At 32.6% G+C, this 24,494-nt stretch overlaps 1 protein-coding gene across 4 annotated transcripts in view; it reads right to left on the minus strand.

The window, feature by feature from the left end:
- Window positions 1–209: 209 nt before the first annotated feature.
- LOC114336377 (equilibrative nucleoside transporter 3) overlaps window positions 210–24,494 on the minus strand; it is a 180,433-nt gene continuing 156,148 nt past the window's right edge. For all 4 annotated transcript variants that reach the window (XM_028286734.1, XM_028286733.2, XM_028286735.2 and 1 more), the window contains one exon: window positions 210–393. In XM_028286734.1, coding sequence (XP_028142535.1) covers window positions 285–393 — 109 coding nt within the window. In that variant the 3' untranslated portion in view covers window positions 210–284. The remainder of the gene's footprint in view (window positions 394–24,494) is intronic.

The following is a 24,494-nucleotide window of genomic DNA, read 5'->3' on the forward strand; positions in this document are numbered from 1 at the left end:
CTGAAGTGCAGATTCCTGGAAGGAGTAGGAGAGGAAGACCAAAGAAGACGTGGGGGGAGACGATTAGTCAGGACCTGTTGGTAAAAAGAATTAATATTGATATGACCCAAGAGAGAATTGTATGGAGAAATGCAATTAGGGAAGCCGACCCCGCATAGGGATAAGGCAAAGAGAATGATGATGATGGAGTATAATATTAGTCTATGTAATTTAGTAATCTTAAATAAAATTTATTTGCTTTATAAAACTTAATATTATAACATATACATTCAATGGTTCTGGATCTAGAGTATTTTCACGATAACTATGGCATTTCCAGTAAAAACTATCATCAGGAGAGACATTATAAAACCAAGCAGTTTTAAGGCACCTTGTTGTTTTTCTCCTGCTAACCTGAAATAAAAATAGTTAGTAAGTAAACTTTTAATACTTGTAGATGATATTAAATTTTTATATAAATATGTTAACAAAAAGTTTAATAAAAAAAATATGAAAAAAAAAATTTTAAGAAACGCTTTTCTTTAGTTACGAGTGACTAAAATTAGAAATATAAAAAAATCAACTAAAAAGCAAAAAATAAAAAAAATTGAAAAAATTTAACACATTCGTCAAAGAAAAGCATGGCGTGTCTTCATCGAATAAACGGTTTTCGCCCCACGCTTTTCTTTAACGAATGTGTTAGATTTTTTCAATTTATTTTCTGCTTTTTAGTTGTTTTTTTATAATATTTTTAATTTTAGTCACTCGTAACTAAAGAAAAGCGTTTCTTAAAAATTTTTTTTCATATTTTTTATTTTTTACTTTTTAGTCTTATATTTTTCAAACATTAAAATATATCGTCATGTTTTTTAAAATATGTATAAAACATAAATATGATGTACTAACATAAAAAGCAGTCGGAATCGGCAAAAAATTTGAAAAATTTATTGTTTATGTATGAAGCATAACGTAAAACAATTAACGTAAAAAGTGAAATTATGTCTATTTCATATCATTAGCTACAATCCGTAAAAGATTCAAGTTTTTACATTGTAAAAAACAAGAGAATTTAAGCATTTTCCATTAAAATCTTTTTTTTATTTAAACAATTAATAAACATAAAACAAAATTTTATTGACTATTCGTGTATTTGTTCCCGCGAATGCATATGTCTGCAAATTTTCATTCATTTGCATTGGAGAAAAGGCAGACAAATTAACGTCTAAAAATTTGACGCAAACTATTGAACTAAATAAAAGCGTTTAAAAATAACATTTCTCTACTCTATGTCATATTATGTGTAAGTTTTTAGTTTGTGAAAACTGTCATTATAGATAGCAGTGCGTGAAGTGTTTAAAGTGTGCGTGAAGTAACAATGTATTTTAAATGGAACTTACTTTTTCGCATTGTTTTTAACACGCTTCCATATAATCAAATATCCTTGACTTTCGCGTTGTCATGGTGATGACATAATGAGCAATAAATTACGACAAAAGTTTTGACAGTTTTGTGGTTTGAAAGAAGTTAGAATTTTTAAATGTCAAAGTTCCAAAAATTGTAGAATAGAAATGATTTCCAGTGACGAAGAGTTAAAGTTTTTTTATTTGTTTATGGTAGAGTAGATAAAATATTGTATGAAACTGTGCGTGAAGTACTTTTTGCGAACTTACGCGATGTATAGCACTCGCGCCGCTGTCGCTCGTGCTCTAAATATCGCGTGCGTTCGCAAAAAGCATACTTCACGAACTGTTTCATAAATAACTATTTTATTAACCTTCAACATCAGCAAAAACTATAAATTATATATTCCTTAACTAAACTTTCTATATTCTAACCTTCTAACTAAACCTTAAACTATAACTAAATATTCCTAACTCTGCTTTCCCTTACCCTTCAGTTTACTTCGTAATCCCTAAAGGAATGACCAAAAATTTTATACACACTTTTCAATTTCTTTGTTCCTTTATATAGATAAAATGTGTCCACCCCAAAATCCCGACAGCCAAAATCTCGAGAGCCACAATCCCGAAGGCCAAAATCCCGACACGCCAGAATCCCGACAGGCCAAAATCCCGGCACGCCAGAATCCCGACAGGCCAAAATCCCGACAGGCCAGAATCCCGACAGGTTTGATAAGTTTATTTTTAAGATATTATAATTACATTTATTTCTTGTTTTTTGTTTATGGTCATCTGTTTTTTAGTTTTTGTTACTATTTACCATTTAATATGAACTAATTTTCTAAATAAAATTTTTAACATGGGTATAGGTATGAATTAAATTATTTTTTTTTGCCAATATATAGTCCAATAATATATTATGTATAATAGTCCAGAAAGCCACTGCGCATCCGCTAGGAAAAATATTCTAATTCGGATTTTTTGCACAATCTTACTCAAAAAGGACCCCTTTTAACTTTGCATGTTGCCAGGACCAAAAGTTGGTCAAAAATTTTTTAAACGTTTTTTTTTGTTTTTTTCCTAAAATTTTTTTTTTACATGGAACAAAATTTTTTAGGTTTTTTGGATCATTCCAAACAGAAAAGATTTTTATTGACTTTTCTCTAAAGTTGATAGTTTTTGACATATAAGCGATTAAAAATTGAAAAATTGCGAAATCGGCCATATTTAACCCTCAAAAACTATGTGAAAAACTGAAAATTTGAATGTTGCCAAGGTAGGTAGATATTCTTTAAACATCGATTGATGAAATCCCGAAAAGTTTTTTACCATACAATATTTAAAACTCCTGTGTTTTTTAATTGCTAATCAAGCGTGCGCGACACTATTTTTCACCTTTGCATGTGTATGCAGTATGGTGCAAATGAAAGGAATAAATTCGTTATTTCGTAAACCGGCGACTTTAAGGAAAAATCCCGAAACAAATCGATTTTTATTATTTTTAAGGTATGATATTGTGACATATATGGTATACTAGTGACGTCATCCATCTGGGCGTGATGACGTAATCGATGATTTTTTAAATGAGAATAGGAGTCGTGTGCTAGCTCATTTGAAACGTTCTTCAATTCTCTATTTAGTAATATAAACATTTACATAATTATTTATACAGGGTGTCCAATAATTTAATTTTTTTGTCAATTTGCCAAATGATTTAATTTAATAAAAATTTTTTGGACACCCTGTATAAATAATTATGTACATGTTTATATTACTGAATAGAGAATTGAAGAACCTTTCAAATGAGCTGGCACATGACCCGTATTCTCATTTAAAAAATCATCGATTACGTCATCACGCCCAGCTGGATGACGTCACTAGAATACTATATATGCCACAATATCATAACTTAAAAATAAAAACCGACTTTTTTTGGGATTTTTCCTTAAAGTCACCGGTTTACGAAATAACGAATTTATTCCTTTCATTTGCATCATACTGTATACACATGCAACGGTGGAAAATAGTGTCGCGCACGCTTGATTGGCAATTAAAAAACAAAGGAATTTTTGATATTGTATTGCCAAAAGCTCTTCGGGATTTCATCAATCGATGTTTAAAGAATATCTACCTACCTTGGCAACATTCAAATTTTTAGTTTTTCACATAGTTTTTGAGGGTTAAAAATGGCCGATTTCGCAATTTTTCAATTTTTAATCGCTTATATGTCAAAAACTATCAGCCTTAGCTGAGTTACTAAAGACCTTTTCTGTTTGGAATGATCCAAAAAACCTAAAAAAATTTGTTCCATGCAAAAAAAATAATTTTAGGAAAAAAACAAAAAAAAAAACGTTTAAAAAATTTTTGACCAACTTTTGGTCCTGGCAACATGCAAATTTGTTAAAAGGGATCCTTTTTGAGTAAGATTGTGCAAAAAATCCGAATTAGAATATTTTTCCTAGCGGATGCGCAGTGGCTTTTTGGACTATAATCAAATCCTGAATTCAATTTTACTTTCATATATAGTATAGTATAGTTGATTCAAAAGATGGCATAACCCAGACATCCAAAGTGAAAGTTATCCTTCAACACCAAATTGTTCTATATGGTCCACACAATGTCCAGAAAAAAGTCACACCATTTTGAGCGTCGGGTTTGGGGGGGAGAGGGGGGAGAAATCGGTAAATTCGTAGTTTTTTAAGTTTTTCGCCAATATTTCTAAAACTATGTGGTTTAGCATGAACAACCTTCTACACAAAATTGTTCTACATTAAATTTGAAATAAAAAAGGCCCATGTATAATCTTTCTAAAATAAATGGTTTCAAAGTTACGGAGGTAGTATAGTATAACTGGTCCAAAAAAAAGGCCTAACCCAAACATCCAAAGTAAAAGTTTTCCTCCAACACCAAAACGTTCTATATGGTCCACATATTGTTCAGTAAAAAGTTATACCATTTTGAGCGTCCGGTTTGGGAGGGAGATGGGACAGAAGCCGGTAAATTAGTAGTTTTTTTACGTTTTTCGTCAATATTTCTAAAACTCTGCTTTAGCGTAAACAACTTACACAAAAATGTTCTACATGAAATTTAAAACAAAAAAGGTTCCATACATAATTGTTATAAAATCAACGGTTCCAGAGTTACGGAGGGTGAAAAATCGAGGTTTTCGATACTTTTTATATTTTTTGGGCAATATTTATGATATAACTATACCAAAAACCCAGACATCCAAAGTGAAAGTTATCCTCCAACACCAAATGGTTCTATATGGTCCACATAATGTTCAAAAAAAAGTCACACCATTTTGAGCGTCGGGTTTGGGGGGGGGGAGAGGGGGAGAAATCGGTGAATATAACAAGTATCGCAAACCTCCACGTCACCCTCCGTAACTCTGGAACCGTTGATTTTATAACAATTATGTATACAACCTTTTTTGTTTTAAATTTTATGTAGAACATTTTTCTATAGAACATTCCTTGCGCTAAAGCATAGTTTTAGAAATATTGACGAAAACCCTAAAAGAACTACTAATTTACCGACTTCTCCCCCATCTCCCCTCCAAACCGGACGCTCAAAATGGTGTAACTTTTTACTGAACAATTTGTGGACCATATAGAACAATTTGGTGTTGAAGGAAAACTTTTAATTTGGATGTCTGGGTTAGGCCTTTTTTTGGACCAATTATACTATACTACTCCCGTAACTTTGGAACCGTTCATTTTAGAAGGGTTATGCATAGGGCCTTTTTTATTTCAAATTTAATGTAGAACAATTTTGTGTATAGGGTTGTTCATGCTAAACCGCTTAGTTTTAGAAATATTGACGAAAAACCTAAAAAAACTACGAATTTGCAGATTTCTCCCCCTCTCCTCCCCAAACCCGACGCTCAAAATGGTGTGACTTTTTTCTGAACATTATGTGGACCATATAGAACAATTTGGTGTTGGAGGCAGAGATGGGCATCGACACGTCGACTTTAATTGTCGACACAGACGTGTCGACAATGTCGAGAACGTGTCAACAATGTCGACAATGTCGACAATGTCGACAATGTCAGCAACGTGTCCATAATGGAAAAAAGTGAGGTTATGTTATGAAATTATTCAGTTGTAAACTTTGAATGTGATCTGATCTGATCAGAATCAAAATGAGTGGCAGAAAACTGAATAAAAACTATGATATATTATCATTCAAAGTATTAAAGATAGAAGGAAAGCACGCGGCTAAATGTTGTGTATGTGGAAATGTGATAAAAAATACAGCTGCAGCAAGATTGCAAAGTCACAGGTAAGAAGAAATATTTTAATTAATTTTAGCTGGATAGCTATAGAGATTTATTCTCTGAAATTGATATTTGTATCGGCTGATAACTAACCCCGTCCCGTACTTTCATTTTAAGAAACGTCTGCAAGTTAGATCGTGGCAATGGTAATCAATCCAATAATGAAATGTCGCATGTTTCGATATACGAAAATACTGGCTCAGACACAGGTTTTACACCTACAGTTAATCCACAAGTGAGCAGTGGCGGCTCGTGAGTTTTACAATAGGGGAGGCTATAACTATAAGAAATCTAGACAAATTTGCACTAGCAAAAAAATGTAATTTAAGGCTCCATTCGTTTTTGACCATTTTTATTTACATTTCACCTTACGGGGACCCTCACTCTTACCGCATGCTTGCATTGATAACTGAGATGCAGAATAGCTTTTGTAATTAATAATAATAATAATATTGTTAGAATTATTGATACTAAAAAAACTTTATAAAAACAGGACTAAATCTAAAATTAACGTAAGTACCTATACAGTTCACAATTTTTTAAAATTCAGCAAAAAATGCAAGCATGTCCCCGCTCTTTTTTATTTATTTCAAAAATACAAAGTCCACAAATATAATAACATTTTAAAACGACAGTTTTTCATTATTGCACTTGTAATCTGTCAGAATATTAATTGCACAACACAACAATGAACGAGGATTCACTTAAAATACCACTTTATTTATATTTCACCTTACGGGGACCCTCCCTCTTACCGCACGCTTGCATTAATAACTGATGTAGATTAGCTTTTGTAGTTATTGATAATAATATTGTTTGAATTATTGATACTAAAAGAACTTTTTATAAACAGGGTCAGATCTAAAATCAACGTCAGTATAAATTTAAATCAACGTCAGTTCAACATTTTTAAAATTCAGCAAAAAATGCAAGCATGTACCCGCACTTTTTTTTATTTATTTCAAAAATACAAAATACACAAATATAATAACATTTTAAAACGAGAGTCTTTTAATTATTGCACTTGTAATCCCTATTTGAATATTAATTGCACAACACAACAATTAACGAGGAATCACTTAAAATACTTACTACTTTATTTACATTTCACCTTACGAGGACCCTCCCTCTTACCGCATGCTTGCATTGATAACTGATGTGGAGTAGCTTTTGTAATTAATAATAATAATATTGTTAGAATTATTGATACTAAAAGAACTTTATAAAAACGGGGTTAAATCTAAAATTAACGTACATATGTATACAGTTCAACATTTTTAAAAATCAGCAAAAAATGCAAGCATGTCCCCGCTCTTTTTTATTTATTTAAAAAATCAAAATCTACAAATATAAGAGAGTCTTTTCATTATTGCACTTGTAATCTGTCGGAATATTGATTGCACAACACCACTTAAAATACTTAACATTTCATTTTCTCCTGCTGTCGCATTTTCTGAGTCACTGTCACTATCAACAGTAAAATTATTCAACTTGAAAACGAGAATATAGAAAGGTGAAAACACAGAACACTTTCTTGATCAGAACCGCTAAAACATTATCGGTTTGAACGTAATGCTTAATTAAATTAAAAGATAATTCTTTCGCAGGTTTTAAAGAAAAAAACGTAATTTTCTTTGGTAAAAATTTTGGTTATGTACACTCGCTTGAACATAACGCTCAGTGTAATAAAATAAATAACAAAATAAAAATAAAACTTAAAAATAATTCTGTAGTAAAATTTCAAAAAAAGCAACATAACGGTGGTAAACATTTGGTCATGGACTTATTAAAAGATCGTTATTAAAAATAAACTTAATACATATGATGTATTCATGTTACGTGTATTTTTTTAGGAAATTAATGTCACCTACTGTGCTTTAAAAGTAAGCGGAATTCTTCTATTTTTTACGTTTGCAAAATTGTCTATCACATCGTCATAAAATGTTGATTTTGAATTGATTATTTCTTTAATGTACTCTTTTTCGATTGAAAGAAGAGATACATTACTCAATCTACTTTGGCTCATCGAATTGCGACTATAAGTTTTAATTCTTTTTAGTGCTGAAAAATTTCTTTCTACTGAAGCCGATGTTATAGGAATAGTTACTACAATAGATATAAATTTGTACAACTCTGGCATGCATTCATATAAGTCATTTTGAAACATAAAATTTAATACATCAGAAGGAGACTTACAATTTTCAAACATTTGAGGGTCACTGTACATAGGGATGGACTCGAGCCGAGCCAAGCCGAGCTTTTGAAAAGCTTGTGCTCGGCTCGAAATTTCGAGCCGAGCTCGAGATAGAAGCTCGGCTTGAACTTCGATCTTGCAGGTTGAGCTCGTGGCTCGTGCCGGCTCGGCTCGAATAGTTCGAGCCGAGCCGAGCCGAGCTCAAAAACATAATAATGAATGTAAAATATAACATTCGTAGTAATTTTTTTTACTTATAATAGTCAAATATAAGAAATAATAAGAAATTCACTAAATGCTTTTCACATAATAGCTACATACTCTATCATAGTAACGTTAGGAGACAAGAAGAGCGAGATATTTTTTTTCTTAGATTAATGAACAAATAGGAGAAATTAAAAATGTTTATTTCACAGTTTGTCTTAATTTCTGTTTAAAAAACTATGATAATGTATGATTTTAGTGTTCGTCCTGAAATAATGTCAGTCTTTTTAAAATAACCCGATTTAAAGGAAGCCAAGAAAATAGTTTTATCGCTGAGAAACTATATAGGTAGATATATTACGATAGTTTAATATAAATTTCAAATAAGATGGCATATTTGTATTAAGTATTATGACAAGATAGTGGATGAATTGTTTGATAACACCCGGATTTCGTATAGTGTAGTGATAATAAATAATACAAATAACAATAAAAAGTAAAGTCTAATACGACCAGACTAATCCATAAATAATCGGAGTAGGAAAAAGCAGCATATTTTATGAAAACATTTTTTTAAATATCAATATTCATATGTACATACAGTGTGGCCAAGCCAAATGGAATAAATTTATTATTTCGTGAATAAGCGCTTTTGGAAAAAAAATCCGAAACAGGTCGGTTTTTATTTTTAAATTACAATTTTTTGGCATATACTCGTATATGATAGTAGCTCATTTGAACGGTTATGAAATTCTCTATTCAGTAATATAAATATTAACATAATATACAGGGTGTCCAATTTTTTTTTAATTAAATTAATTGACACAAAAATGAGAATGTATATGTAATTTATTTAATTCAAAATACATTTTGCTACTGTCAGTAAACAGAAAGAATGTTCATTTGACAAATAAACATAGCTTTTCACTTAAATTCAATGTTCAAGATGCCACTCACCTGCCTCTTGGTAGTTTGAACATTTAATTTAAGCGAAAAGCTGTGTTTATTTGTCAAATAAACATTTTTTATGTTTTCTGACAGCAGTAAAATGTATTGTGAATTAAATAAATTACATACATTCTTCTTTTTGTGTTAATTAATTTAATTCGAATTTTTTTTTGGACACACTGTATACATAATTATGTTAATATTGATATTACTGAATAGAGAATTTAATAACCTTTCAAATGAGCTAGCACATGACCCCTATTCCCATTTAAAAAAATAATCGATTACGTCATGACGCCCAGATGGATGACGTCATTAGTATGATATATGTAGGTATTATATATGCCAAAAAATCGTAATTTAAAAATAAAAATCGACCTGTTTTGAGATCTTTTTCCAAAATCGCTCATTCACGAAATAATGAATTTATTCCATTTGGCTTTGCCACACTGTATAATACTATTGGTAATATTGTAATGTAGTACCTACCACCTAAAAGGCCTGCATAAATAAATAAAAAATATAAATAAAAAGTATCAAGTATTTTATTGTCTTATATTACTAGATTCGCATAAAATAAATATTTCACTAAACTTAATACATATGAGTTGTAACTCTTTTTTTTTAATGTAAGTAACTAAAAAACCTGTGTCACCTGAAAAATATTTTTGTACACTTACAGTCAATTATAAATAGGTACATAGTATCTCCATTAACATTTTATATCGGAGATACTATTTAAAAAAAAATTACATTGTTAATAAAAATCATTTACAAGAGGAAAGGAGGAAAGTGTAGGTATATATTTAAAAATAACATTATAACTCTATTCTTACCAAATTATACATATACGACTCTACTTCAACAATAAATAAAATTAAACCTAGAACTAATTTAAACGATTAAAATTAAAAAAAAAATTGTTTTACACATTTTTCAAAATTGGGTTTTCTACCCAAGAGTTTAGACATAAGAGGCACTTAGCCGATTCATTAGTCAATCTATTGCGTTGTTTTCGAATAATTAAGCCAGCTTTCGAAAACAATCGCTCAGATGGTACGGACGTAGCAGGAATACTTAGTAAGTCTCTGGCCATTTCAGCAAGAACAGGAAATCTTCCTTTATTTACCTGCCACCACTTTAAAATATCTTCGTTGCCAGTACTTTGCGGGAGTGCTATGTAGTCATAGAATTCAGTACTTAAGTCTTTTGGTTTTGTTATGACCTTTGATTGATAATAGCTTTCGAAATTGATTTCAAGCTCATCTTGTACTTCCATGACCACCGACGATTCAGATGTACTTTCCGTTATATTTTCTACAGCTTGCTGATTTCCTTCATACTTTTTTAACAGTTTTTTAAACACTGAATACGATTCGTTCTTTAAGTCCCTTCCCCAAAGTGAGTTATCAAATGCTTCAAGTTTATGTCTTGGGTCTAAAATAAGTACTGCACAGTAAATCCAATTTGTTTGTCTGTAATGTTTTAAAATTTTATCTCTGGCCTTTTGAAATGCAGTTAAAAGTTGTTCATCTACACAGGAACGATTCGGTTTATCGTCAAGCAACTTTGATTGTAATTCGATTTTGTCTAACAGTATATTTAAACTGACTATCACTGATGGAAGCGTTGCGTATTTGTCTCCTCCAAGGTTTTCGCTTACTATTTTAAACATCTTTAAAAATTTACAGACGGAAGCTAACATCTGCCATTCGTTTTGGTGTAGTCGAAAATTGTTTAATTTATTGACACTGTCGCTTGCACATAGACAGTCGATCCCCTTTTTTAACTTTAATGCGACATCCAACATATCATGAGTGGAGTTCCATCTTGTTGGAACATCCAGAATAGGTGAAATCTGTGTAGATGCCCCAGCAGTTTGGCACGCACTTTTAAAACGGATCCGTAATTTTTCAGATTTTTTTATTTTCTTAAATATATAACGAATTTTATCCAAACAGTTAGTTGGTGTTTGAATATCTTCATCTAGAACATCGTTGTGTTCGAACTCAACCTCTTCATCTACGTTACTGCTTTCTTCATCTTCAGCCTCCCCTCCTACGTCTTCTTCTATTTTCAGAGATTTTAAGCAATCTTGAACAGCCAAGTTCAGAATATGTGCTACACATTTAAAATGTTGATTAACGTCATCAAAAGAAGGAATAAGCTTTTTTAACTCCTGCATGAACGTTGTATTTGCTGCAGTGTTGTCAACAGTTATGCCTTGAATTTTCGATGTGATGCCATAGCTCTGCAAATATTCATAAAACAACTTGGCAATATCTCTCCCAGTATGAAGCCCATGTGAAGGTGAGAAATCGATAACTACAGACTGGAGTTGCCAATGGTCATCAATAAAGTGGGCGGTGATCCCATAATAAGATTTTCCATTAATTGCCGTCCAGCCATCAATGGTAAAAGATATTCTTGATGTGTTTTGTTGTAGTATATGCATAACTTTTTTTTGATCCTGTTCAAAACGGGACACAACCATTCTCTTTAAAGCTTTTCGTCCAGGCAGGTTTATTCCAGGTTTGATTTGATCGAAGAAGTTCCTTGTTGCTTCGTCGTCAAAAAACGAAAAAGGTAGGTATTTAGTGGCCACCCAATCAACGATAAAGTTTTCATCTTTAGGTTCATTCACGGATTTCTGCAATAAACATAAACGAGTGTAAATTACTTGATATTTGAATGTAAATTTGAATTATTTTTAAAATAAAGCTATTATTTTATTGTATTTATTTTGCTTTTTATTATTTCCCAGCCAACATGAATTCACACTAAATTACCAGAGCCCGCTAATAGTTAAAATAGGATTGGAGGTCGTTGGGTAGGTACAATGAACTGCACACTAAAGGGATTACCGAATTGGGCGCTGAATTTTTTGAACTTTTTTTTTGGTTTTTCCATAAATAAACAAATTAAATTGACCTAGTCTTTTAGAAAATTATGAAATATAAAATATTTTAATTATAACTTTTATTTGTTCTTTAAGTCAATATCATTTACATTGTTAAAAAACTAAATCATTGAGAAAAGTAGTAATAGATAATGATAAATTATCTAATTGTTTAGAATTATTATAGCAGCCCAGCGGGTAAACAAAATTATTTTTACCAACTTTACGGCAATTGAACCAACAAGAATATTAGCAAGAATAAGGAGACAATGGTTGTTAAGTGTTAAATGTTCTTTACGTATTTTATATTTTAATTTTTGGTTCCTTTCAGACTTTTGTAAGCTTTGGTTTCAAACAACACAAAAATAGAAGTAATTAAAAACTAAATTATGGACGAAAACGGCAAGAATTACTTGTCGCAGACGGAAAAGTTTTATAAAAGTAAAATGAAAGTGATAAAACATGGTAAAAAACATAAAAGGGAGTTTGGGTGTGGTACCAATTATTAAAGATAAAATGAGATAAGTTTAAGGTGGTTATGGCGCGTACAATGCGCAAAGGTACCATTTCATCCAAAAAGCGAAAATGTGTGTCGCACCTGGAGCTAGTAAGAGAGGAAGAAGAAGCCGTTATGGTAAAGTTAGGAATGACATGGCGGTAAAGAATATTTATTCTGATGTGGCTCAAGACAAAAAAGGCAAATATGTATAATGATGATGATGTAATAGAAGAGAATATATTAGGCTATTGATTATGTTCAAAATAAGATGGCTAAAAGGAACTACAACGTTCACGGGGTTTTATTGTTTCTTGTTTCATATGGTCAATGGACCTCTAAATATGAAAACACCGCGGAGTGCTTCCATTTACAGGGGTGCGTTTTTGAGAAAGGGGTGAATTAACCCCTATGAACTAAGGTGCATAGTATGAGTTCTATGCCCTTTTAGTACATACATTTCTACAGCAAAATTGTTCGAAATTAAATTTACTATTGAATTATCACCTTTTAAAGTTTAAAAGTGTTTTTTAAAAAATATAATAAAAAAATGCAAATTCATCCTTCCTCTTTAAAATGACGTTTGGCAGAGGTCATCGCTTATAACTCGACAACAACTAATTTTAGACAAATATCACAAGAGACCTTTTTTGCTCAGAATTATCCAAAGAATCTAAAAAGACCTTAATACTATCAATTTCTTTACAGGGCTTCTCATAAAGCCCTTATTTTACCATAATTTGTTAATAACAATTAAACGGACCATATTTGGGCTTCCAGACCACTTCCATTGGATTCAGCGACCCAAAAAACTTATAATACCACCATTAAATCACGGGGAGCTCGAACTTTCCCACGGGACCCCCTCTGTTGCGACTAGACAATGGATCTCGGATTTGCATTTTAGGTTAAGTAGGTATATCAATTTTCATTATAATTAATGCAATTGTTAGTACTGAAAACTAACAGCTTAAAATTTTATAATTTTACTCAGTTTGACAACATTGTTTAACGTTAAGCAATTATTTAATGCCAAATATTTATCAGATTATTACATCGACCAAAATTTTATTAAGAAAATTCCCAAAAAAACTGGTTATGAACAAAAAATTTTATTACACTTTTTTTTCCAACAATAATAAATAAAAACTGAAACATCATGCAAAAAAATAATAAAATATTATTTTTGAATATTTGCATTGTTTTGGCACATCGAAAACTTTGGCGTTAATACTTTGAATATTGACATTACAATAGTAAAATGTGTTCTTACCTTAATTGTTAAGAAATTATGAAGTGGTCCAGCTTTGCTAGTTCCAGGTTGAGAGAGCTTTGGAAAAATAGTACCATATTCCTTTGGATGTTTACTTAATAAGTGCCTTTTTAAAGTAGTTGTAACGGAAAGTTTTACTTTAAACTCACTTTTAATTTTTCGTTTGTTACATAATTTGCATGTCGCTAATTTGTTTATTTTGTCAATAATTTTAAACTCAAAAAAGCATGTAAACTTGCTCCGAAATGTCGAAGTTTCGTCAAGAGTATAATCGCCGCTAACGCTTTCAGTCGACTTAGTTGACACTTCACTATTTTCACTTGGACTTGGAGAAGGAAGATTTGTGTCCATAAAACTATCATCACTATCGTAATTAAACATTTTAAAAACGCGAAAAATTTGGAATTAGGTTCCTAAACAGAAATGGACGAACAGCAACTTCAACTTCTTTCTCAAGACTGAAAAGATTGTAATAACTATTAGATTTCTTTCCTACTACCCGTAAAATACAAACGTGCTAGTTTTCTTAAAATCGGAATTATTTTCTTAATACCTACAGATTTAGCAAAGTTTACACTGAGAAATAAGTTACAATAAAACATTCAACTGTACAGATTAACAGTAAATTTCTATTGTTAAATTCATATCATTATGTCCAAAACCATTCAAGTATGGAGGTACGAGGTAGTAATACCTTTCCTTTAATAAAATTATTATAGAGATTCAAATTTTTGGGTAGATTATATTACCCCATGAACATATTTTTTTGTTATGGTAAAATGTAAATATTCGCATTCCTAGAAGTTAGTCTTTTTGATAAACAAATTCTTAAGAAGGTTACAAGAGGCAGTTTAAGTTTATGGAGGATTATAAAATTGGGATTCTACCTACATTAAAATTTTTACCTCTTCCGAGTAACTATAGTAAAAATGAGAAGTACATAACTGCATTTTATAAATCCTATTCAAATATTTAGTGACGATATTAGGGATAATCGAAATGCAAGAATATTATTTAAAAAGGAATTTATACAGAGTGTCCGTAAAATATGTAATAAATTAGATACTTCCTTAATCCTTTTTAAAAATATCTGGAATTCGTGGAGTTTTAATTTTAATGTTCTACCTTCTACCATAAAATTTGATTATACAGGGTGATATACATTAAGCTGATATGTATGAGGTAAATGTACACTCTGTACCTACGTTGTGACATTTTTAGATCGAAAAAATGAGCTGATGTTAAAAAGGTATGATACTTGGGGTCTAACGGACAGAATTTCAAAGATATGCGCTATGAAAATACATTTTATTGATTTCAAATTATTAATCTAAGAATTTGAAAGTAATCCAGTAATTGATACATGACTTTATCTTAAATTTTCACACTCCCACGTCTTCCAATCCACCTGTTCGGAAAAATTTCGTCTACGTACCTTGGAACATCTACAGCATAATGCGGAGGCGCAATATCCTATTGAAACCATAAACTTTCATCAAAACCTCCAGGATTAATTCTACTGGGAAATAAATAAATTAAAGTAGGTGCGAGATACCCCGTTAAAGACTGATGTTATGCGACTCGTTTCAATTACCTTTGAAAAGTAGGGTCCGATAATTGTTAGCCCACATATTTACCTTTTGCAGGTATTGTGTATGAAGCTGTTATATTTACAAAAAATCCGATGGCGTCATCACCTTTATGTGTATCACTCTGTGTAATTAAATTTGGTTGTAAAATGTAGATCATTAAAATTAAAAATCGACGTGTTTTAGATTTTTTTCAAAAGACTTTTAGTTTAGGAAATATCCCATTTATTTAATACATTACGGACACACTGTATATTGCAAATACATATTTGTCGTCTAAATTACTTATTCTCAAACAAAAGTATCAGTGGTATCAAAAATAAATAGAAAAAATATTAGAGTATTAGCTAAAATATTGACAAGCTCGTTAAGGAAAGCTCGGCTCGTTTCCAATTCAGCTCGGCTCGGCTCGAAAAAAATTTGGCTCGGCTCGAAGCTCGGCTCGCAAGAAACAAACAGGCTTGAGCTCGAAGCTCGGCTCGTCAAACGAGCCGAGCCTCGAGCCGAGCCGAGCTAAGCTCGAGCTTGTGTCCATCCCTAACTGTACAATACAATTAACTCATTTTTTAACTGATCAGTATCAAAAAATGGATATTGAGCTAATAAATCATTATATAATTCCTGGGGGAAATCTATTGAATACAATGGAAATTTTTCAAATAATAATAAATCAAAATAGTTTAACTTTTGTAAATCGGAAAATCTAACTTTAATTTGCGTATTGATGGTGTCCAATATTTCTATATAAATCTGTTTATAACATTGTTTTAAATCGGGTAAGTCTAAAATAGTTTTTCTTTTTTTCAAAGGAGGTTCAACATTCATATTAATTAACTCAAAAATGTTATCAAAAAATTTATCGTCATTTCTAAAATTCATTAAAACTTGTGTTAAATTATTTAATCGTTGTTTTGAGAAATTAATGTCTGTCGATTTATTTTGAAGAATTGAAAAAACCGCATCTGTTTGCTCAAAAATTAATTTAAATGTTTCCAGCAAAAAACAAAATTTGTGATCATTTAAAAGACATTTGAACCCTTTTGCTTCCCTGATACTTTGATCGTCGTTTTTAAAATCGTTACTATTTAAAATAAAATTAAAGACATCAATTAATTTAGCTTTATAGGTGTGCACTGAAAATACTATTCTAGATGTAGAATTCCAACGCGTAGCAGCAAAAGTTGGCATTCTGCTGCCGCAAATTTCTTTCAAAATATGACTTCTTTTAGTAGATTTAGAAAAGAAAGCCGTAAATCCAGACATATTTGAGAAAAATATGCGACAATCTTTTATGTTGTTACACGCTTTACTTAGTACTAAATTTAATGCATGAGCATGACAATGTGTAAACAGTGCATGAGGTGCTATTATATATATGAGGATTTTATTTTAGTTTGTAAACCATTTAAATGACCAGCCATGACGGCAGCGCCGTCATTGGTTTGTGCAATTAGCTTTTGTCTAAAATGATATTTGTCGCATTTATTGATTAAAAAATTAAATAAATCGTCTGCAGTTCGCCCAGATGAAACATCATAAAAACCCATAAATCGCTCTACAACTTTACCGTCTTTAACATATCTGAAAACGATTGAAAGTTGGGAATTACAAGAAATATCTGTCGTTTCATCAATTTCCCATGCAAAAAAAGAAACTTTGTGAATCTCATTATTTATGCTACCTTGAATTATATTTGACACACTTTCTATAAGCTCGTTTTGAATTGTTTTTGAAGTCCCTGAAAAGATAGTACCGTTCAAAAAATTTTCGAATTTTGAGTCATATTTACTCCACAACGATAGAAGTTCTATTGTAGTCATATTGTAATTGCCGCGATTAATGGAATCATCACTTTCATCGTGTCAGCGAAAAGCTAATTCTTGCGAAGCCAAATATATTGTGATATCGATAAGCCTTTTTAAATTCATCCTATTCTCCAAAACCTGATTATTGTAAGTAATTATGGCCTCTTTTTGAGCTGTATTTAAAGCAGTTATTATATTTTGTTTAGCAAAAAGTTTTAATTTACACGACGAAAATATATGATCTTTAGATTTGGAATGTCTTTCAGTTGAACGAGGTAAATTTTTTAGATCTGAATATCCTATTTTAGACCACGTTGTATGTTCGGTTTGTGTTGAAAATAAGATACAAGGATAGCAAAAAACTTTTTCCCTCTTGGTAGACCCGGTTAACCAGTCCAATTTATTATACCAATTAATATTAAATGCACGATTTGGACGCTTACATGAGGATTTAACAATAGTTAAATTTGGCTGTGGTCTTCCTACGGTTTTAATAATATAAGCTTTATTATATATACTTAAAGTATTAAAATTATTCCTGAGCAGCCAGTCAATTATATCTTCAGATATTTTGATTTCGTTTAACTTATCCATTTTATATAAACAAACAACGGTACATAAATTGTAAAAATAACCTTACCAAGCCAATTACAACACAAATAAAAAGATATGAAATAGAAAAATTCACCAAACACTAATTAAAAAAAAAATAAAATGATAAAATCACACCAAGAAATACCCTGACTTAACTTCCTTATAGAATATAAGTAAAAACACAAGTGAGCCCAATTCGGATTTTACCTCCCTTGCCTTATAATTCTGAGCAGTATGACGTGAAGCGATAAAATATTACGTTTCTCTATAGAGTATTATTGTACGCATAGGAAACTATATTGCTGGTTTCTAGAAGTTTGTCCTAACTTATAACACAACGGAGTAGAGTCTGGTTCCTGCCTCCCTTGGTGTTCGCTGGTAGTGATATGAGAGCGTGTGATGCGTTCCAGATGCGTTAGTTACAAGACAAATGTGCAATAATTTACACTTTGTATTAGTACGAGCGCTTGTTTTTTCTCGCGATTCAAAATAAACAAAACAGTGACAATTCATCAATAATTATAGAAATATTATGTCCCAGAGATGACATAAAATGTGTAAAGAATTTATGGGGAGGCTAAGCCTCCGTTGCCTCCTCTGACGAGCCGCCACTGCAAGTGAGTATATAGGACGTATGTTCTACTACATATTTAGCAGGGGCGGATCTAGAAAAAATTTTGGGGGGAACTTTTTGAAATTACATTTATCTATAATATAAAAATGAATCGTAAAATGTGTTCGGAGCCGCATAACTCAACAACGCATGGATCACCATTTCGGTAGTAGTATATTGGAGAAAACATGGCGTCAAAAACCGTATAGCCATCTAACGGCAAGAAGTGAAATTAACGCACTATATATTATTGTAGATTTCTTGATTACTATTTAATTCGAATTCGGAAGGGGACATAAATTGCATCAGTTTTCACCCCAGAATTTGTATTCTGAGGTTTTCACGTTGTTGCATCTCTATATACAGGGTGTCCCATTTAAAAAACACCAAGTTTAGTATTTTACGGCAAAAAACGGATTGGCCTATTGAATTAAGTACAAAACGCTGTATCTATGCCAACTTCTGTATACAGGGTGTCCGTAGATCCGCCCTTCATATTTAGTCACCTTAGAGTTTCTTTTTATTTTGAATTTTAGAATACAACGAACGGTAGTTACGAAGTTATGGAAGATGGTTCGCTAGCTATTGTGACTGGAACTTCACCTGAAAACATGCTAGATGGAATTATAGAAAATTCATTAGATACCGATGCCGCCTTATTGGAATTGGAAGAAAACAATGGTGTAGCAATTCAAGGCACTCATAGTATTGTTGAAAATATGATGTTATCAACTACTGATACTGAGAGTAGTAATTTGACTAACTTAAGTACTCCAACTTCCTCCAGCACAAGCTACACAAGCACGAATAAAAGAAATTTATTCGCTACATCTCAAGCTAGACCAGCCAAAAAATCAAAGAAAATCACCGACTATATGGACATATTACAAGAGTATGAAGAGGAGAAGATAAGCACTGCACTAGCCAAATTTATATTCGGCTGTAACTTACCATTTACTGTGGTAGAATCACCTCTCTTTAAAAATTTTATAAAAACGATCCGTCCTGCTTATTTAGACAAAATTCCTGGCCGGAAAAAACTTTGTACATCGCTTTTAAATAAGTGCTATGAAGACTGTATTGAGATTTCACGTAAAAAAGTGGAAACCGAGTCAGTCATTTTGTGTGACGGTTGGAAAAACTCATCTACTAATTCTAAAACGGTTGTGACAATGTTGCATAGTGCAGACGGAAAAAATGCCTTTCTTGATGCTTGGGATTTAACCACGGAGTCTGAGACTGGAGAAAAACTTGCCGAAATAATAACAGAATCTAAAAAAATTGCAAAAGAAAAATACGATGTAGATGCGTACGGTATAGTTTCGGATAATGCTAGTGCAATGATTAAAATGGGATCCCTCCTCAAGCACAACATGTGGCACTCTACGTGCAGTAGCCACACCGGCAACCTTTTAGCCAAAGACGTGCTGGATAAAAAGTTAGTCGACAATGTGGTCATTGTCCTTAAAGAATTTAAGCAACCAGATTTAGAAAAAATGATAGTTGATAAGGGAGGGCAATGCACATGTGGGCCAAGCCAAGACAGGATATGAAACAATACATGGGGGATTAGGCTTTGGAACTAGAAATGAAGCTGGAGATGACATGCTAGAATTAGCAACAGCATTGGATATGGCGATTGTTAACACATTCTTTAAAAAGAGAGAAACTCAACTTATTACCTACAAAAGTGGACAACATCAATCCCAAATAGACTACTTCATGATAAGGAAAGAAGACATACGTGAATGCAAGGACTGCAAGGTAATAGTTAGTGAGACAGTAAGCCAACAACATAAGCTGCTTGTTCTGGACATCGAAGTAAAAAGCGAAACTAAACAAAAATATCGGAGAGGACCACAAAAAATCAAGTGGTGGATGCTAAAAGATGAGAAGGAAGGTCTATTCAGGGAAAGAATAGTAGAAAAAATATGTTGGAACATGAAAGGAAGCCCTAACACAATTTGGAGAAAAATGGCCAATATTATTAGAGAGACGGCTATTGAAATACTTGGGAAAACGTCAGGAAAGAAGTTTGAAGATAAAGAGACTTGGTGGTGGTCAAATGAAGTACAAGGAAACATAAAAGAGAAGAGAAAATTATATAAAAAGTGGCAAGAAACCAGATCGGACATAGATCTTCAAAACTATATGGTCGCCAAAAAGAAAGCGAAAGTAGCAGTAGCAAAAGCTAAAGCAGAAGCGTATTCAAACCTATACGATCAACTTGATACCAGGGAAGGCGAAACGAAGATATATAAAATAGCCAAACAGAGAGCAAAGAAAGCAAAAGATTTTAATCAGATTAGATGTATCCGAGATGAAAATAATAAAATACTAGTTCACGAAAGGGATGTCAAAAAGAGATGGAGAAAGTACTTTGACAGCTTATTAAATGAAGAATTTGACAGACAGCCTGTAGAGTCAACGGAGACAGTAGCAGCAATGGTCACCAAAATAACCAACGAGGAAGTGGCTCAAGCGCTTCAAAAAATAAAGAAAGGAAAAGCGGTAGGACCAGATGATATTCCTGGGGAAGTATGGAGAGCATTGGGAGAGACAGGAACAAGGTGGCTAGCAGGTCTATTTAATAGAATTATGGAAGTTGGACAAATGCCAGACGAATGGAGAAGCAGTATACTGGTACCTGTTTACAAAAACAAGGGAGATATACAACAATGTACAAACTACAGGGCTATAAAACTGCTTAGCCACACCATGAAAATATGGGAAAGAGTAATTGATAGACGGATACGTGAAGAAACCGAAATATCCGAGAATCAATTTGGCTTTATGCAGGGTAGATCAACAACAGATGCAATTTTCATTATAAGGCAGTTGATGGAAAAATACAGGAGTAAAGAAACAAACGCTCATATGGTATTCATTGATCTTGAGAAAGCATATGATAGAGTTCCTCGAGAGATTCTGTGGTGGGCACTCAATAAGAAAGGAGTCCCTGGTGAATATGTAAAGATTGTGAGGGATATGTATGAGGGAGTAACGACTAGTGTTAGGACAGGTGTGGGAGAGACTGATAAATTTCATGTGAAAGTAGGATTGCATCAAGGTTCTGTGCTTAGTCCGTATTTATTCTCATTAGTTTTGGACCAGATAACAGCGAAAATACAGGGTAACATTCCATGGTGCTTAATGTATGCTGATGATGTCGTGTTAGTAGGAAATAGTGAAAGAGACTTAGAACAAAAACTGGAACAGTGGAGACAAGCTCTGGAGGAAAAAGGTTTAAAACTTGGTAGGACAAAAACAGAGTATTTGGAATGTTCATTTAAAGATGGAGCTACTACAAATAAAATGGTATCTTTGGATGGTGAAATGATTGTAAAAAGCAATAGTTTTAAGTACCTAGGATCGGTATTACAGAGTAATGGAGAAATAGATGGAGATGCATGCAGTAGAATTAGGGCTGGATGGATGAAGTGGAAAGAAGCGAGTGGTGTGTTGTGTGACAGAAAAATTCCAATGAAGCTGAAGGGAAAATTCTATAAAACAGCCATAAGACCAGCTATGATGTACGGAACTGAATGTTGGGCAGTGAAAAAGAAAGAGGAACAGCGAATGCATGTGGCGGAAATGAGAATGCTTAGATGGATGAGTGGAGTGACAAAGAAGGATAAAATTAGAAATGAGTATATTAGGGGAAGTCTAGGTGTGGCACCAATTGATGCCAAAATGAGAGAGCATAGGTTAAGATGGTTTGGTCATGTTCAACGTCGAGACGTTAACCACCCAATACGAAGAATAGCTGAAGTGCAGATTCCTGGAAGGAGTAGGAGAGGAAGACCAAAGAAGAGCTGGGGGGAGACGATAAGGCAGGACATGTTGGTAAAGGGGATTAACATTGATATGACCCAAGATAGAATTGTGTGGAGAAATGCAATTAGGGAAGCCGACCCCGCATAGGGATAAGGCAAAGAGAATGATGATGATGGATAGTTGATAAGGGAGGGCGCAGAATCAAATTGCCGGCCGAAACAAGATGGTGCTCTTACCGAGATTCTTTCGAAAGTCTCCTAGAAAATCTGGTATATATGAAACAAGTAGCCGCTGTAACGAAAAAAAAAAAGATTAAGCCGAAAGTCAAGGAATTAATCTTCAACGATGAATTTGTGGATGAGATTCAACAGAACATAGAAATTTATGAACCCATTTGTAATCTGATCAATGTTTGTCAGAAATCTGACACATCTGTAGCAGATGCCGTTCATCTGTGGCTCAATTTGAATCTGCCAGATAACCTTAAAGAAAAATTGAAACACAGACAACAAATGGCGTTAAACGTGTACGCATTAACTGCGTACTATCTGCATCCGAAATATGAAAATTCCAAGCTTACGTCAGAGCACACTGGTATAATAACTCAGTTCTTACTCAGAAAGTTGTGCAATCAGGGCATAGAAGAATGGGACAAATTTAACACTAAATCGGGTAAGTCTTTCAGACAAAATTATCGCTCTTTTGATTTTTAATATATTAGGTTTACAATTTCAGGAATATTCTCAACACTTTGGGAAAAAGGAGTTGAAAAGCCTCTAGTATTTTGGCGAGTGGTCAAACTGGAATGCCCAATTCTTGCTAAAATGGCTCTCAGACTTCTAAAAATGCCAGCCTCCTCAGCTCAAATCGAGAGACTCTTTTCAAATTGGGGACACATTCACAGTCTGATAAGAAATAGATTAACGTTCACTAATTCCAAGAAATTGGTACATATTTATGTTTCATTAAAGGGAGAGTATCCTGATAAAAATAGTTATGACCTGGACGAGGCAGAAATTGTAGATATGGACGGGGAAAGTACAACTATTTGATGTATTATTGGTTAAATGTTTTCTTTGGTTAAAAATTAGCAAAACCGCAAAATGTTGTAATGTTTTTATTATGCAGTCTCTGCCAAAGCACGAAGAGATTCAACACTGTTTCAGTAATTATTATACTATAATTATTATAATAAAGAGTTAGTAAAATTTAAAAAAAAGTAAACGAAATGTTAGGAAACAAGGTAAGGTTTCAATGTACTGAGATATGTTTGATTGTGGTTTTGAATCTTACCTCGTTTACTGACGTTTAGGTTTACGTTTCTTTTTAACTTTTTTAAACCTTTCTGTAAATGTTACGAGTTTACGAGTAACGATAGAAAATTAAAAATCTATGAAAATTTGTTTTGCTGGTTTTTTCTGGTTTTGCATCTATATGGTAATATTTTAGATTCATTACATTGCATTACTCTATCATGAGGTTTGCACATAATAAATTGTCTCTATATGAATCTATTTAAAATTCATTTACACGTGAAAAACCTGCAATCAAACAATTATGGAATATCCTATGAATTTGACAATCGCAAGTTAATAGTGAGGTTAAAAGTTTCAAAAGTTTGAGATTATTTGGTCTCTTTGCAACTTGTTGAAACATTAATGCATACTTTTTCAATAAATCAGCGCAGCCAGATTAACCTAAAATTTCAAATTAGTGCGCACGGAACGTCATTCTGATCGTTTGCTAATTGTCGACATACTCGACATTGTCGACATTGGCAACAACTTTAAATCACTCGACATCGACATGATTGTCGACATGTCGACAATCGAATTGTCGACATGACATTATCGACACCGCCCATCCCTGGTTGGAGGATAACTTTCACTTTGGATGTCTGGGTTTGGGTCTAACTATACCCTACTAATAATAGATATTATCATGTCACTTTCAACCTTTTTTTTATTTACAAAATTGCATCAACCACTAAGGGTCATTAGCATGGTACAATAATTACATAAATGATTAAAATGTTACATTAGATTTTGTGAAGGAGTCTTGCATTTTTTAAAAAGTTTATGGTTCTATCGTTTTTAAACCGTTTAAGCACTCTTTGGATGTAGTCGGTAATCCAGCTTGATGTCGCTCTAGGGTGTACAAAGGGCAGTCCACTAGTAGGACTAGCACATGGTTCACTGTAGTTAGACAATCACAACTGTAGCAAATGGGAATTTGTTCGTTACTTAGAAGGTAATCGTGTGTTAACTTCGTATGGCCTATACGTAATCTAGAGATGCATACTTAATCTCGTCGCTTGCGTGTGAGATCGTATACAGCTACCTCTTCTTTAATGTTCTTCATAGATGTCTCTGAATTGCTTCAGTGAAGTTGCTAATTCTCACTTATTTTGTTTTTAAAGTGTTGCTTCGGGTCGCTAAGAA

The sequence above is a fragment of the Diabrotica virgifera genome, chromosome 7, assembly GCF_917563875.1.
Source record: "Diabrotica virgifera virgifera chromosome 7, PGI_DIABVI_V3a".
NCBI classification, from domain to species: Eukaryota; Metazoa; Arthropoda; class Insecta; order Coleoptera; family Chrysomelidae; genus Diabrotica; species Diabrotica virgifera.